At 42.8% G+C, this 18,266-nt stretch overlaps 1 protein-coding gene across 1 annotated transcript; it reads left to right on the top strand.

Annotated features, from left to right (window-relative positions):
- Positions 1-11,676: 11,676 nt before the first annotated feature.
- On the top strand, positions 11,677-16,133 carry LOC309327704 (vomeronasal type-2 receptor 26-like; the record flags this gene model as incomplete). The annotated part of the gene is made up of 4 exons (XM_081837103.1): positions 11,677-12,131; positions 12,997-13,224; positions 14,636-14,762; positions 15,232-16,133. The coding sequence occupies exons 1-4, from the start codon at positions 11,679-11,681 to the stop codon at positions 16,131-16,133; spliced, it is 1,710 nt and encodes a 569-aa protein (XP_081693229.1). The 5' UTR covers positions 11,677-11,678.
- Between the last annotated feature and the right edge of the window lie 2,133 nt (positions 16,134-18,266).

Here is an 18,266-nt window from a genome sequence, read left to right as displayed (position 1 = left end):
AGAATTTAATAAGTATCCTTTGCTATAATTTGTACCCAATACAGGAGATGTGTTTGTGTACCACAGAATATTGGTAAAGACCAACTCAGCAGTTGCCTGAGCACCAAGGGAAAATACATGCTAGCTGTGGGGATCCTCTCTATCTTAGCCTCCAGCCTTGGGTTGCTGGGTTGCATCTTTCTCCCAAAATGTTATATACTTTTGCTGAGGCCTGAGTTGAACAACATGGAACAGCTAATAATAATAAGGAAGAAAAACTAAAGAAATAATAAACCTGTCCTTTGCTATAATCTGTGTTTTTCTCTGCATGTAGAGGAGAATATTTTCACACGTGTTCAGCAGCTCCCTTATAAATGTTTCTAGTTTCCAAAAATCCCTAGCTGAAAATTCATTTGGAAAAATGCTTTGGCATTTGTTTTTAGGAATACAATAATAACAGTACATTGTACACACACATTATTCTCTTGTAGTATATGTTAGTTTGGAGACTCGGAGCAATTCTTACCAAAATTTACTTATAAGCAAATCTGTATCTGGTCTTAATTCGCAATTATAAAACTTGCCTCAAAGCTTTCAGCATAATGGAATCTGTAAGACTACAATGAATGAACTTCATCCTTTTCAAGCCATTTGTGAAATATTACTTGACTATTTTCCTTTCTAGTTCATTGAGCCAGATTTGACTGTCAGCTATTCCCTACTACAGAACAACAGAATGAAAGATAAAGCCTGTTGGATCAAGCTAGGGACCCTTCTGGTGCAGCAACCTGGATGCAAATTGAACAAGCAGATGCCTGTGGGAAATCTGCAAGTGATTTACAGCAACTGGTATGCAGAAGCATTACTGCCTCCAACCACAGAGGCAGAGCATAGCCATCATGGCTATAATAATAATAATAAATTTTATTTATACCCCATCCTCCCCAGCCAGGTCCAGGTTCAGGGTGGCTAACATCAAAGTATTTTGTTGTTTAGTCGTGTCCAACTCTTCGTGACCCCATGGACCAGAGCACGCCAGGCACTCCTGTCTTCCACTGCCTCCCGCAGTTTGGTCAAACTCATGCTGGTAGCTTCAAGAACACTGTCCAACCATCTCATCCTCTGTCGTCCCCTTCTCCTTGTGCCCTCCATCTTTCCCAACATCAGGGTCTTTTCCAGGGAGTCTTCTCTTCTCATGAGGTGGCCAAAGTATTGGAGCCTCAGCTTCACGATCTGTCCTTCCAGTGAGCACTCAGGGCTGATTTCTTTAAGAATGGATAGGTTTGATCTTCTTGCAGTCCATGGGACTCTCAAGAGTCTCCTCCAGCACCATAATTCAAAAGCATCAATTCTTCCGTGATCAGCCTTCTTTATGGTCCAGCTCTCACTTCCATACATCACTACTGGGAAAACCATGGCTTTAACTATATGGACCTTTGTTGGCAAGGTGTTGTCTCTGCTTTTGAAAAACATCAAAGTATATGATACATTAAAAACATAAATCAAACAATCCTAGCCATATCCTCTAGGAATTTCTCTAATTCACTTTCAAAACCATCCAAGCTGCTGGCCATCATTGCTACCCCCAGCAGCGAGTTCCATAGTTTAATTATATGCTGTGAGATAATACAGTTCCCATAGCAATGGTTTTTAAAAAAATATATTGTCTGAATCAGGTCCCCTTGAGATGTCTAGAAAAGGCATTGTGAATAAACCATGCTCTGGTCCATCACACTTTCTTATTCATTCTGATAGCCCAGACATTTTGATAGAATATTGTTATAGACTAGAATATTATGTCTCACAATGCCTTTCCATTAAGGTGACAATAGTTGCTGCTGTTCCTTGTTAGTCTCCTGTTATGCAAAGATAGCCAGGTGACCTTGAAGCATTTTTTGGAGAAAACAAAAACAAAAAATAAATATAAATGTATTATACAGAATTTATGCAAAACATTTGGTTTGTGAAACACACATGTACCAGCCACAGGAAGCTTTGGCAGCATAACAACAACAAGGCATAATCTCAGACCATCAAAAACCCAGGGTAAAGGGTAAGTCTGGAGGGTGGCAGCATGAGAATGGGCCTTTTCTGCAGTAACTCTCCATTTGTGGAATACTCCTGGCGCCTTCCTCACGTACCTCTAGGTGCCAGGCAAAATCATTCCTCTTTTTGCAAGTCTTTGGCTAATTAAACAATCTATGACACTTTGAACTGTGTGTGGTGGGGTATTGTTTTTATTTGTTATTTTGGTAGGTATTTTTTTGTGTTTTTATATTGTAAACTGTCCTGTGATCTTCAGCTGAATGGTGTTATAGAAATTTAATAAATTATTTTAAAAATTACCTGGCATCAGAAAGATTTCACCAAAGCACCACGTGGACCTTGGTGGGCAGAGCATTCCACAGTGGGGGAGCCTCAACTGAAATGTTTTAGTTCACCAACTTGTCTTGTCTCATGGATCAGAACACAATATTCATAATGTATATAGGTCACTGGATTGATTCGGGGGGGGGGGGGATTCACCAGATATAGAACTGAAAGCCACTATGTATTTTAGGGCTGCACAGGCTTGCCCCTCCCCATCTCCAATTCAATTTACAGCCTGATTCAGTGACTCAGATTTTCCCCTCCCTCTAAATTCAGACTGAATCCATTTAAATGGGTTGACCACTAGGCCAAGGACTAAATGTTTTCTATGGGCTCCTTTCCTTCATTGCCCCTCTCCCTGACCTTTGACTTCCTCCACCAGAAACTCATTCTTCCTGGTTTTCTGCCTGCAAAGTCTGTCCTTTTCTCACAGAAGAAGAAGAGTTTGGATTTGATGACCCGCTTTATGATTACCCTAAGGAGTCTCAAAGCGGCTAACATTCTCCTTTCTTTTCCTCCCCCACAACAAACACTCTGTGAGGTGAGTGGGGCTGAGAGGCTTCAGAGAAGTGTGACTAGCCCAAGGAGGAGCGGAGCATGTGGAGGAGCGGAGATGCGAACCCAGTTCACCAGATTATGAGAGTACTGCTCTTAACCACTACAGCACACTGGCTCCCATGCCACTGGTGGCCAACATGCATTTCCTTTCCTGGCATTCCACCCACACCATTAAGTCACACCTCAGCCTAGTAGCAACTATGCATACTTCTAGCAGGAGGTTGCTGTAACCAACATTAACCAACCCAGTGCTTGTATTCTAGCACAAGTGCTAGTGCTGGGTCTGTTTGCTGCCCTCCCCATCACTGGGCTTTGTCTCAATAGTCCTTTGTGAGGGTCCTGTGCTGCAATAACTAAGCTTCCAAGTTTTACTGCTGTTTGTGATTAGTATAGTGGAAGTCAAAGATCAGGGAACATAATAAAGCAGAGATTGGATTTTTCTTTCATTTAGCAGTATTCTCTCCTTCATATGTTTTACAAGTGTTGTACAACTTTGCAATCAGAGATGAGCTCCATGGAGTTCAAGGGAGCTTACTCTCAAGTAGCTACTATGCATAGGGCTGCAGTCATGACGCATGGGGGACAAATATGTGAAACCATGTCTCCCCAAACAAATTCCAGGATACTAACTATACCTTGCTACATTTTGGAATCTCCTTTCGTTACAGGATTTCATATGCTGAGCTTCTAACTTCAAAATTCACCACTACACCACTGGTTCCTAACCAAAGGGAATTAAAAAATGACAGTACTGAATATGGGACAAATTCATATTCTACAGCAATTCCACAGGGAGTCCCCAGCTTTGAATGAATAACTATGGTCATGTTAGATTATTAAGAGGACTGTAATTAAATCTGCTGCTTTTCAAAAAATCCACTGGCAAAACTAAGAGCAAAGGATGCAGTAAATCTAACCAGGGTAATTGAGGTGAGGCCTGGATTCTGATTTTGAGTACTCCTAGATTGCAGCCTCTGAGGAAACTAAACTAGCATTCAAACAGTTTTCGTTTTGAAGATGCTGATTATAATATTCCTGGGGAAATAGCAGGTTCTGTGTAGAATGAAGATTTACCCTTGTATTAAGGATGGTGATTTTAGTGGTCTTGCTGCTGGCACTGTTTCCTTACAACATATGTCAGACTCATAAGGTGATATGCAAGCTCCAAGATCCACACCATCCACTACACGCGTATTATCAGCCAGGTGATTTCATCATCAGTGGCATTGTTTCCCATGATGGCTTCTTATCCACTTCTGTAACATTCACGGTGGAATCTCCACCAGTACTGCCTGAAGAGCTTGTGTAAGAACTCGGCTTCACATGATCAGTCCTAGAGCAGCAGTTTCAGAACACTGGCTGAAACTGCAAATGTCAGCTCATTTATCTGAGGATAATTCTCTTTGATTTTAATACAATTTTTCTTGATCTGAAAACTCACAGGAATCTGGTGTGAAAAATAAATAAATAAATAAATAAATAAATAAATAAATAAATAAATAAATTTTATTTATACCCCACCCTCCCCAGCCAGAGCCAGACTCAGGGCAGCTAACACCAGTAAAATTACAATAAAAACATAATGGGGGGGGACCAATTTAAAATATGGGGTTAAAATACAATTTAAAATGCAGCCTCATTTTAAAAGTAGCCCATAGATCAAAACCATAAGGGGAGGGAAACATAACAGTCAGACTGAGTCCAAACCAAAGGCCAGGTGGAACAGCTCTGTCTTGCAGGCCCTGCGGAAAGATGTCAAGTCCCACAAGGCCCTAGTCTCTTGTGACAGAGGGCTCCAAGTCAGGGCCAGTACTGAAAAGGCCCTAGTTGAGACCAATCTAACCACCTTGCGACCTGGGACCTCCAAAGTGTCGTCATTTGTGGACCTTAAGGTCCTCCGTGGGGCATACCAAGAGAGGCAGTCCCGTAGGTACATGGGTCCTAGGCCACATAGGGCTTTAAAGGTCAAAACCAGCACCTTAAACCGGACCCTGTACTCCACTGGGAGCCAGTGCAGTTGGTAAAGCACTGGATGAATGTGATCCTGTGGCAAGGACCCCATAAGGAGCCTCGCAGTGGCATTCTGCACCCACTGGAGTTTATGGGTCAGCTTCAAGGGCAGCCCCACGTAAAGCAAGTTACAATAATCAAACCTGGATTGTGACCGTTGCATGGATAATTGTGGCCAGATCAGGATGAGAAAGGTAAGGGACCAACTGCTTAATACGGCAGAGATGGAAAAATGCCACCTTTGCTGTGTCTGCAACCTGCGCCTCCATGGAAAGGGAGGTGTTGAAGGTTACACCCAAGCTTTTGACAGAAGGCGCTGGCACTAATTAAGCCCCCGAAAGAGATGGGAGTTGGCCTCCCAACCCCATCTCATCCTGACGCAGCCAGAGGACCAATGTCTTCGAAGGATTTAACTTCAACCAGCTCCCACAAAGCCATCCAACCACAGCTTCCAAGCATTTGGTCAGTGTGTCTGGGGCCAAGTCAGGGCAGCCGTCCATCAACAGATAAAGCTGGGTGTCATCAGCATATTGATGACAACCCAGCCCAAAGCTCCAGACAATCTGGGCAAGGGGGTGCATAAAGATATTGAAAAGCATCGGGTAAAGGATTGCACCCTGCGGAACTCCACACACCCAGGAGTGCCATGGCGACAACTCCATCCCTAGCACCACCCTCTGTTTCCGACCTGAGATAAAGGACACAGCCATTGTTGGACTGTGCCCTGAATCCCCACGTCGGCAAGGTGGTGGTTCAAAATTTGTGATCGACCATGTCGAAGGCTCCTGACAGATCTAAGAGAATCAGCAGTCCTGACCCGCCTTGATCCAGCTTTCTACGGAGATCATCTGTTAGGGCGACCAAAGTTGTCCCGGTCCCGTAACCAGGGCAAAAGCTGGACTGAAATGAGTCCAGAGCCGATGTTTCATCCAGAAACCTTTCGGCAACTGCTCTCTCAATTACCTTACCCAGGTACGGAAGATTCGAAACCAGGCAGTAATCGGATAGATCTAAAGGATCTAGAGATGTTTTCTTTAAGAGCAGACACACCACTGCTTCCTTCAACTCCCCTGGGAAAGTCTCCGTGCCAAGGGACTGATTGATGATCTCACCCAGGGGGCTCTGCTCCTTGTTGGACACACTCTAATCAGCCAGGGCGGGCATGGGTCAAGGGAGCAAGTTGTGGGCCTTCCAGCTCAGAGGAATCTGTCTCCATTGGCAGGGAGTATCCGATCGAAGTGGTCCAATACTGGACCTGAGGACAATCGAGGGGCCTCCAGTTCTGTTACCGTATCCAAATTGGCAGGGAGGTCACGGCGGAGAAGCAAGACTTTCTCTGCAAAAAAAGCTTGCAAATGCCTCACAGCTATGGGTCAATTTGGCTGTTCCTCTAGGATTGTTAAAGACCTAATTATCCTAAAAAGTTGTGCCGGGCGAGAGCTAGCGGATGCAATGGAAGCTGAGAAGTAAAACTTTGCAGCTTTCACTGCCATCTCATAGACTTTCATAAGTGTCCTATAAGATGTTCTTGAGGTTCTGACACAAGCACGCCATCATACTCACTCTAGCCGTCTGAAGTCCCACTTCATTTCCAAGAGCTCCTCAATAAACCAGGGGGGCCGGTTTTGGCAGGGTCGCAGAGGGCACTTAGGTGCGATCTCATTGATGGCCGCCAAGAGCCGGTTATTGCAGTTATTGACAAGCTCATCTAGTGAGCCGCCAGGGGGAGCAGGGTCCCGCAAGGCCTGACGAAATTCATCAGGATCCATCAGTCTTCGTGGGCAAGCCCAAATAGGCTCACCACCCAAACGGGGTGGGGGCGGGAAGTCAATCCTGGCTTTCAGAGTGTAGTGATCAGACCATGGCACTTCCACAAGTGAGAGCATGATCACATCTATACCCACACCAAAAATCAAATCCAGCATGTGGCCTGCTTGGTGTGTGGGACCCAAAACAAACTGGGAGAGCCCTAATGTTGCCATGTAAGACACCAGGTCCAGAGCCCGTGAGGAGGTGGTGGCATCAGCATGAATGTTGAAGTCCCCCAAAACCAGTAGGTTAGGGAACTCCAAGGCCCAGCCTGCCACCATATCCAACAGGCCTGACAGCGTGGCTGCTGAAGCGCTAGGTGGTTGGTACACCAGTCAGGCAGCCAAGTTCTCCTTGGTGCCCCACACTAGGCCAACACATTCAATGCCCGATATTGATGGTGATGGCAGAGCCCTGAAAGAGCAATCCTCCCGGATTGATGTAAAATGGATTTCAGTTATAAAACCTAGAAATTATCAAAATATGGAAAATTGAAGGAAAGCTTTCCCCATTTAGACACTGTCCCATCTAAGTTATGATCCAAATCTAGTAAAAGGCACTTCATGCCACCGGAATATTTTATTTTTATAGGGATCTTCTAAGGAGCAGCTGTGGGACACGGGTGGTGCTGTGCGTTAAACCTAGGGCTTGCAGATCGGAAGGTCGGCGGTTTGAATCCCCATGACAGGGTGAGCTCCCATTGCTCGGTCCCAGCTCTTGCCAACATAGCAGTTTGAAAGCACGTCAAAGTGCAAGTAGATAAATAGGTACCGCTCCAGCGGGAAGGCTGAACAGCTTTTCTGTGCACTGCTCTGGTTCGCCAGAAGCAGCTTAGTCATGCTGGCCACATGACCCAGAAGCTGTACGCCGGCTCCCTCAGCCAATAAAGCGAGATGAGCGCCACAACCCCAGAGTTGTCCGCAACTGGACCTAATGGTCAGGGGTCCCTTTACCTTTTTAAGGAGCAGCTAAATGAAAGAGTTCAAGGAGGAGTCAAGCATTGCTAGTCTCTCAGCTGAGATGATTGAGAGTACTTGCATTCCTGTCTTTCCCTCTTCTATAATCTAATGGATTATTAATTAATAATATTATTTATTGGAAAGTTTTTAATGTTTGATGTTTTACTATGCTTTATTTGTACAATAAACTGCCCAGAGTGGCTGGGGAAACCAGCCAGATGGGTGGGGGATGATGATGATGATGATGATGATGATGGTTGTTGCTAGAGGACAACTAATGGAGGAGCCTGATGCAACTGGATATTTTACTTTATTCCAACAGTATAGAATGACTACAGAATTCCTTCTCCAAAGACACAGCTGAGATTGATTGATATTGATTGAATATCCATTGATATTCCCTGTTCGCAACAAGTGTACCTCTCAAAAACAGATGCTGAAAACAGCATTTGAAGGTAAGTTCATAAATATATAGTTTAAAGATATAATCCGCAAAATAGTTTGTTGCAGGCCCACACTTATCCTCTGTTATTTTGGGTGTCCGTTTCATGTTCTGCATCATTCCAAGACGAAATATTCCTTGCCATGGTGAAGAGAAGCAGTTAAAATGACAGTTCTGAATATTCTTCAGCAAATCTACAGAGGTTCCTCCATTTTGACTTAATTATTGCCCTCCTGATTGATGATCAAAATGTCTGTAATTAATCCTGCTGCTTCTCAAATCCCTGGTGCAGTTTCAGTGGCCACTGGAAAAACTCAAAATAAAGCTTGTGTAGGATGTGATAAATAGAATCATGGTCATGTAAAAAGGTGTGGGGTACATTGAGAATACTGTATCTAAGGGTAGAAAGAAGATATGCCCTTGTATGGAAGATGGTGGCTTTTGTTGGTTTTCTGTTGGCACTATTTACTCAAAAGGTTTGTCAGGTCTACATGGAAAACTGCAGGAGTCAGTATATACATAAGCCACTTCATAAGTACCATCAGTCAGGAGATTATATCATTGGTGGCATTGTTTCTCATGGTGGCTTCGTCTCCAATCCAAGAGACTTCACTGAAGAATTTCCACCGGAATTATCTGAAGAGCTTGTGTAAGTACTTTTTGTTTTTACTTGTATTTATTATGTCACTGGAGTCCTAGAATAGGAGCATCAGAACACCTGCTGGAGCTGCAAATCTATGCACGCTTATTTGGGAATAACTCCTTTCAAACTGAATGAGATCTATCTCAGACTAAAAATGCATAGGATTGTAGTGCTGAGGCAATTAAAAGAACACTGAAGGGGGGGACCCATTGCTCCACAGGGGAGTGAATAATATGTTATTGGGAGGAGTATGGGGTAGTACCTCTGGTAGCTTTGGTCCCTACCCAGCACTCAGCTCTCACCAGTGGCTTCTAGAATCTGTCAGCATGCAAGAGCAGCCACACCCTGGGAATGGCTTTGACTGGCCAACTAAACCAGGTATGGGGAGCTGATAAGTTTCAAACCCTCAGTTTCTTCCTCTGCATGTGAAGGCAGGCTTAGGTGGATTGAGAAAGCCCATAAGCCTGAGGCTGAGTTGGGAGGAAGAAGGACATGCTCACACGTTACACAGTGGCAGACACGTGTTTATTGTGGAATGTGTGTGAGAGAGAAGGCATTTGCCAAGCTGCACCACATTTTTCTTTTTCAAGATGATTCAATTCTGTGGGAACCAGGTGTATTTAACTTTAACTTTAACTTTAACTCCCTTCCCAGCCCTGTTCAGGGAAGCTTTTAATGTCTGATGTATTAGAGTATTTTAATATTTTTTTGGAAGCCGCCAAGAGTGGCTGGGGAAGCCCAGCCAGATGGACGGGGTACAAATAATAAATTATTATTATTATTATTATTATTATTATTATTATTACTATTATTATTATTTCAAAATAAAATTTCTTCTTTTCTTTTTGAGGACTAATCAGAACACTTGGAGGAAGCACAGACCAGTAATACCCAAATGGAAACTCGCTTATCATACTAAGAAGTTTCCTAATAACCAGCTTGGTATCACAGTATTCCTCCCTTTTTCCTTCCATCCCATGACCACTGCAGCAATGTAACCTGCCTTCACTTTTCCTCCCCTACTCTGGCCTGACACCTTGCAAATCCAAGTTTATGATATGACTCTATAAATCCACTAATGGGGGTTGTGCTATGAGGGAATGCAAATACAGTATGGTGATGTGGAACTACAGATCCTACAACTGGGGCTGCATGGTGACATTCTTACACTTTTGTTATACAGAGAGAAAGCTCAAAGTCTCGGTCCCCTGAAGGGTGGAATTGCTTGCAATGTCACAATTATAATCCAGTTGTTCTTGTTGTTGATAATGATAATATACAGAACAAAATAATAATTAAACTCACAACACAGCAGCAAGGGAGATCCGTGTTATTTATTGGGTCTTACAGTATTATTCCCTTACAATCTTATGCCACTATACCAATGATAAAGTCCACTAAATTCAAAATAATTAACTTTGTGTTTTGATATAGATTGCAACTCTTGTTCTAGGGTGGTGCCTAAGGGTTACCAGCACATCCTGGCCTTGGCATTTGCAGTAAAGGAGATCAACGAAAACCCTCACATCTTACCCAACTACACCTTGGGCTTCCATATCTATGACAGCAACAACAATGCAAGGAAGACCTGTCATGTTACTATGCTACTTTTATCCACACTGGAGAAATTTGCCCCAAATTATATATGTGATATCCAGAATAATCTGACAGCTGTCATCGGGGGACTTGACACTGAAATCTCCCTTCATGTGGCAACTATTTTACATCTCTATAAGATTCCACAGGTAGGGCACTTCTGTGTGTTTGTGTGTATGGGGATCCAACACCATTTTCATACTTCCTTGGTCCTTCCAGATTTTATTTTGTGGGTTGGAATCAGAAATGGATGGAATAGGAATAGTCAGATTCCTTCCTTCCTTCCTTCCTTCCTTCCTTCCTTCCTTCCTTCCTTTTCCAAGACTAAGAAATCCGTGTGATATAGTTAATTTATAAATGAGGGAGGAAATTGGAATTGGGAACAAGGCAGCTTCTGATTTTCCTGTATTCATAGGTTGTGCAGTGCTTTTTTCCTTTAAAAAGGTTTAGGGGTACTCTCATTTTCCTACTCATATTGAAATACCGCGCCTCATTGAGGCCATACTTAAATTTACAAAATGTTTAGGGGTATGCGTACCCTTGCGTACCCCCCCCCCGAAAAAAACACTGGGTTTGTGACAAATACCAGCCAATCACACATACTGTCTTTTTAGGGATGGTTATTGAAAGGATGTAATGCAACAATGAAAGCATTTGCCAACAATTTATTTCTGTGACAAATCATATTGTTGACATAAGTGGAATCTTCCCATCTCCAGCCAAGGAAATCTTAGCAGCAAAATGAGAAGCCTTACAAAGATCTGAACACAGATTTCAAAAACAAGCATAAGACCCATATTGAGATTAATCCCTGATTTTAATAATTTCATTATTTGTACCCCACCCATCTGACTGGGTTGCTCCAGCCACTTTTGATCTATTCCAATCAGCATTTCCAATCTCTCCTTAGCTCACATATGGCCCTGCTCCAGTGATGAATGATCAAACATCAGGATTTTCCTTCTACCAGATGGCCCCCCAGGAACGCCACCAATTTGCAGGGATTCTCTCTTTGCTTCTGCATTTCAGATGGAAATGGATCGGGGTCCTTGTGATGGATAACGACAATGGAGAAAGATTTGTGCACACTGTGCTCCCAGTGTTTACACAAAGTGGCATCTGCTTTGCCTTTCTAGAAAAAATTCCAAAAATAAGTTTTGCCAGTGACACAGAGGGTATGATTCAACATGGGGCAAAGCTGCATGATGAAATAATGAGCAGCAAAGCTAACGTAGTGCTGGTCTATGGAGAATCTTATTCAATGGTAGTTTTAAGATGGCTTCCATTTCTAAAAAAGTTCGTGCCTGTGACAATGAATATACAAGGTAAGGTATGGATAACAACAGCCCAGATGGAGTTCACTTCATTTGTCCTTCAACGCAATTGGGAGTCAAGATTGTTCCATGGCACTATATCTTTTGGAATTCACTTAAATGATTTAAGAGGATTTCATCATTATGTTAAAAGCATAAATCCTTCTACCACAGATGGAGATGGTTTCCTCAGGGACTTCTGGCAACAAGCCTTTGGCTGTGGATTCCCAAATTCCATGGCTGGCAATGTGGAGGGGACTATATGCACTGGGAAAGAGAAGCTGGAGAGCCTTCCTGGGGATTTTTTTGAAATGAGCATGACTGGCCATGGCTATAGCATCTACAATGCTGTTTATGCTGTGGCTCATGCTTTGCATGTGTTGACCTCATCTAACTTCAGAGGAATGGTTCACAAAAGGAGACAGAAGGATTGGAACAAACAGTTATGGAAGGTAAGGGGTTGAAGATTATCATCTTGCATAGCACCTTGGAATAATGTTACTTCCTCCCAACATCTGGGGTTCCTCAGTTCTGTTTGTTTCCTGGCTTTACTACTTTCTGCATGGGTGTGAGAAAGAGGAAACCAGTGTTGGATTGATAAATGTATGACATATTGAGATGCTTTCAAATTTTGGCTAAACAATGGTGGGTACCACACATATGAAAGAGGAATAAGTCAATGAGCTTATTCAAGCAGAAAATATCTAAGGTGGGGGTGGGGCTGATGAATGAGCAGTCAATTGAGATGTGGCTCCAATCACAACTTGAAAGCAGTGATGGCAGCCAGAGGCATCTGCATCATTCTTTTAGCAACCCATATGCTTCGTCAGAGCAAGTGATCCCACAACAATCTTGAGAGAGAGCAGACTGACAAAAATAACAAGCAAGCAGGATGTGTAGGATATAAAATATATTGGAAAATCCACTTTTTTTTAATAATGAATTTATTGGAAAATCCACTTATATTAATTTTATAATGAATGATTTTAGAGTGTTGTTTGTGCTGTACTTTTGTACTGTTTTATTGTTGTTAGCTGCCCTGAGCCCGGCTTCGGCTGGGGAGGGCGGGATATAAATAAAATTTATTTATTTATTTATTATTATTATTATTATTATTATTATTATTATTATTATTCCACCCACATATGATTCAATCACCATCAACCATTGACTCTGGGTTCGGCTCACCATTAAATTAAATTTGAGGTTTAAAAGTTTCCTATGTGTGAACATCTTTTCATAGAAACAAACTTCACCATTCCTACATTAAATCTTTATTGAAAGATAAAAATGCAGCTCCTGCTTTTTTCAATCTAGCTCCACCACTTTTTGAGAAGTATCACATTTAACAACACTGCAGGAGATGAGGTCTCCTTCAACCAGTATGGGGAGGTAGTCACTGGCTTGGATATTATCAACTGGATTATTTCCTCCAACCAATCCTTTCATAGAGTGAGAGTTGGAAGGATGGACCCAAAGGCTTCTCCAGATCATGCATTTACTCTTAATGAAGATGCCATAACATGGCACAGCTGGTTTAACCAGGTAGGGTCCAAGGGTCTTTTATTTCAAAGGAATTCCACTATTGAATAAGCACTGATTTATTTTCCAGATTTCTAAAACTGCTTTCATTTAACAATCATACACACCCATGAAAATCTTATTTTTTTATTGAAATAATATTACTGTTTATGAATTGATATAAATAGGAAACCCCACAGATTTCTGCCCAGGCTGATGTGCCAGAAAGAATGAAGAAGTAATGTGGGTGGAAAGGCAACATAAACTGCAAAGAGACGAGAAGGAAAAATTGAGAGAAGACAGGAGAAAGTAGAAGAGGAAACAGATGGTTTCAGGGGAGCAGAAGAAGAGGAGAAAAGAGGAGCGATAGTGAAGAAACTTGAGCAGGAAATTTGACACACATCAGTCTTACAGGAATGGCTGTCAGGGAAAGGTTACACAGCACACCTGGCCTCCCGACAGCAATGTTGCTGCATTACCAGGAGGGAGATAGGTAGGCACAATGCAGTGGAAGTTCAGCGCTGCACTGGCAGTGGGTATGCATTGGTCCATATGACTTTTAGACCATCTCTCTCCCTTCCACTAAATGGCAGTGGCACCACTGCCAGTACAACTGAAGTATGGCAGCCTTCACTGCCAACCACTCTTTCTGATTTTTATTGTACTTTTTATTTTTTAGTTGTTAACTACATCTTTACACTACCCATGGAACTAAATTTTGCTGCCAGTTTTTGTAATAGATGCATATTTTTACCCACAGATTGGTTCTGTTCCATTTCCTTATAAATTAGTTTTTTAATGAAAAGAACACTCACAAAATACATATGTTAAGATGCATATTCAGAATATATATTAGAGGAGTGATATCCTCTTTTTCAGCAAGCAGAAAAACCACTGGGAGCAAAGCAGAGAAGAGTACTGGAAATTCCTGGCTCCTCGCTAAATTTACAAAGCTATCAGGACAGGAAAGTTAGCAAAATTTTACAAACTGGGAGATCAAAATAAACATTAGTGAGGCAGAATAAAATGGAGCAGGATAGGGGGAATAAAAACTCTAATGCAGTTATCCTGAGTTATTTGAACAAAGAGCACACCACATAAACTTTAAGAGTTAACCTGAAATTCATAAGAGTCTTCGTAAAAATGTAAATTGGTTGCAAGAAAAAAGAATGACAAGTATGAATATTTTTATCAAATAATATAAATATATATAGTTATATTATGCTTGCTTTTCTGCTCTGTAATGTGTGATCTCTGCCCAAACACTTCAGTATTAGTGAAAAAGAGGTATTATTGCCAGCTTTCAATGAACAGTAATATCTGCTATATCATACCAGGTATTTTCTCCCTCTACAAACAAAAAGGACCAGAATCCAAAAGATTCCCTAATAATTTTTCTCTTTATTATAATTATGCTCTTTCATTTATGGCTCAGACTCAGCCTCTTTCGGTCTGTACTGAAAGTTGCCAACCTGGATCTAGCAAGAAAGTGAAGGAAGGAGAGCCATTTTGTTGCTACGATTGTACTCCATGCCCAGAGGGGAAGATTTCAAATATGGAAGGTAAGAAATACACACAGAGGCCTGAATCCACTCTGCATTACTTGGACTCAGCTCCCATTGAAATAAACGCAAGACATGTAAATATGCTTAAGTTAATCTGGATCAAACTCAGAACAGCTGTTAATCAGAGGAATATGCACATAACTCAATAGGTTAATCATTTAATGCTTAGAATGTTAATGAAAGGTTATGGAGACTTCTAATTCTGTTTGCCTAGAGAATGGCAAACTCTACCACATTTAGCATACCTATAACACCCTAAATAGATGACCACATCATTTTCATTGCAGCATCCCTCTCTTCACTCTGATACTACTTTAGATTCATGTAACACTTAAGCAGTTATACTCAGCCCTGTAGACATTTTACAATATCAACACTGACTGTATTATTGGAATGGGCAAGTGAAAAGGGAGCAACTATGGCATGTTGTAGAAATTAATGGCAATAAACATCTTTCCTTTTCCAGATATGAATGACTGTAATAAATGCTCAGATGAAAACTATCCTAGCAAGAGCCAAGATACATGTGTTCCCAAGGTTATAAGCTTCTTGTCTTATGAAGAAACCTTAGGCATTACTTTAACCTTCCTTGCTCTTTGCTTTGCTTTGATCACAGCACTGGTGCTGGGAATATTTCTAAAGAACCACAATACTCCCATCATCAAAGCCAGCAACCGAAACCTCACCTACACTCTCCTCATCTCCCTACAGCTCTGCTTCCTTTCCGCTTTATTGTTCATTGGCCAACCTGAGACCGTGACATGTCTCCTCCGACAAACTGCTTTTGGCATCATCTTCTCAGTGGCAGTTTCTTGTGTGCTGGCAAAGACCATCACTGTGGTTCTGGCTTTCATGGCCACCAAACCAGGTTCCAGGATGAGGAAGTGGGTGGGGAAAAGGCTGGCCTCCTCCATTGTTCTTTCCTGCTCCCTGACTCAAACTTTCATATGTTCAGTGTGGCTGGCAACCTCTCCTCCATTCCCAGATCTTGACATGCATTCACTGGCTGAAGAAATTATACTAGAATGTAACGAAGGCTCTGTGACAATGTTTTACTCTACCCTTAGCTATATGGGCTTCCTGGCAGCTGTGAGTTTCACGGTGGCTTTTCTTGCTAGGAAGTTACCTGACAGTTTCAATGAAGCCAAGTTTATAACTTTTAGCATGTTGGTCTTTTGTAGTGTTTGGCTGTCCTTTATTCCCTCCTACCTTAGCACCAAGGGGAAATACATGGTGGCTGTGGAGATCTTCTCTATCTTAACCTCCAGCTCTGGTCTGCTGTGTTGCATCTTTGCCCCCAAATGCTACATTATTCTGTTGCAGCCTCAACTGAACAACAGGGAACAGCTAATAAGAAGAAAAGAATGAAGTTTTTATTGTGAGTTATTTGTTATGATATATTAGTGTATGTTTATCTTAGTTTTTTGTAGTGTTTATCTTTTTTCCAATTTACTTGAGCACGAAAGGGAAATATATGGTAACTGTGGAGATCTTCTGTATTTTAGCCTCCAGTGCTGGATTGTAAGGCTGCATTCCCCCCACCCCCAATACCCGATTCCTTTTTGCAAGCAAGCATGTGTATTCTGTGGCTAATACCCTCTCTCCCATTCACTGACCGAAGAAATTATACTAAAACATAACAAGGGGTCTGTCTGTGTCTATGTTTTACTCTGCTCTTGGCTACATGACTTTTTTTGCCAGGAAGTTACCTGACAGCGTTACTGAAGTCAATATGATCACTTACAGCATGTTGATCCATTGCAGTGTTTGGTTGTAGACCCAAGCTGTTAGGAGTCTAGGTTCCCAGACTGATAACATAGTAAACACACATAATTAAAAAGGAGGATTTAGTGCAAAAACAAGCAATTAGCTCTGGACTGCTCTAGCAAAGCATCCAGCATCACCACTAAGTTGACCCTTCTAAGGAGTCCTTCCTACGTCTACAGAAGATATTGAACCTGTGACCCTTAGATTTCTTGTTTTGTTTCCTGTCTAGCAGCCTTCCTATTCATCTATGTCTTGGGCTCCTTGGGTCATCTGCAGCCCCGTCCTGTGACGAAAGGCTGTCTCTCTCACTTTCCATTCCTGTTTGTGCTTCCTGAGAGCTTTGGCTTGGTTCCAGCCTGCTCTCAGCTACTGCCTTATCAGTCTGCCTTTCAAGGTCGTGAGGAGGCAAAGCCTTCAGCTGTCAGTTTTCCTCTGCCTGAGTAAAATCCAAGCCTCTCTGATCCTGTCTGCTTTCTGCAGCCGGCTGCAAACCTACACAGGGAGCTGGCGTATTCATGACACAATCACAATGTGGGGACTCGAAGGGGTGAGCTGATAAGTGGTGGACAAACTGGCGCAACAACTTTCTGAGATTGAAAATTGCCACAACTTGATTGATTAGAGATGTAGGTAGGCTTTGGTTTAGACATTGGGTGTGCATCCTGATTATATAATAATAATAATTTATTATTTATACCCCGCCCATCTGGCTGGGTTTCCCCAGCCACTCTAGGCGGCTTCCAACCAAATATTAAAAACAATACAGCATCAGGAATCAAAAACTTCCCTAAACAGGGCCGCCTTCAGTTGTCTTTTAAAAGTAAAATAGTTGTTTATTGCCTTGACATCTGCTGGGAGGGTGTTCCACAGGGCAGGCGCCACTACTGAGAAGGCCCTCTCTCTGGTTCCCTGTAACCTCACTTCTCGCAGGGAGGGAAGCACCAGAAGGCCCTCGGCACTGGACCTCCATGTCCGGCCTTCATGATGGGGGTGGAGACGCTCCTTCAGGTATACGGGACCGAGGCCGTTTAGGGCTTTAAAGGTCAGCACCAACACTTTGAATTGTGCTTGGAAACGTACTGGGTGCCAATGAAGATCTTTCAGGACCGGTGTTATATGGTCTCAGCAGCCACTCCCAGTCACCAGTCTAGCTGCCGCATTCTGAATTAATTGCAGTTTCCGAGTCACCTTCAAATATAGCCCCACATAGAGTGCATTGCAGTAGTCCAAGTGGGAGATAACTAGAGCATGCACCCCTCTGGCAAGACAGTCTGTGGGCAGGTAGGGTCTCAGCCTTCGTACCAGGTGGAGTTGGTAGACAGCTGCCCTGGACACAGAATTAACCTGTGCCTCCATGGTCAGCTTTGAGTCTAAAATGACTCCCAGGCTGCGCACCTGGTCCTTCAGGGGCACAGTTACCCCATTCAGGATCAGGGAGTCCTCCTTACCAGCCCACCCCCTGTCCCCCAAGAACAGTACTTCTGTCTTGTCAGGATTCAGCCTCAATCCATTAGCTGCCATCCATCCTCCAACCGCCTCCAGACACTCACACAGGACCTTCACTGGTTCTGATTTAAAAGAGAGGTAGTGCTGGGTATCATGCTCATATTGATGAACACCCAACCCAAACCCCCTGATGATCTCTCCCAGTGGCTGCGTGTAGATGTTGAAAAGCATGGGGGAGAGGGCGGAACCCTGAGGCACCCCACAAGGGTCTGAACACTCATCCCCCAC

The sequence above is a fragment of the Podarcis erhardii genome (genome assembly GCF_964252035.2).
Source record: "Podarcis erhardii genome assembly, chromosome: 13".
NCBI classification, from domain to species: Eukaryota; Metazoa; Chordata; class Lepidosauria; order Squamata; family Lacertidae; genus Podarcis; species Podarcis erhardii.
Note: the sequence above shows the minus strand (reverse complement) of the source record. Positions and strands in the feature narration are given on the sequence as shown.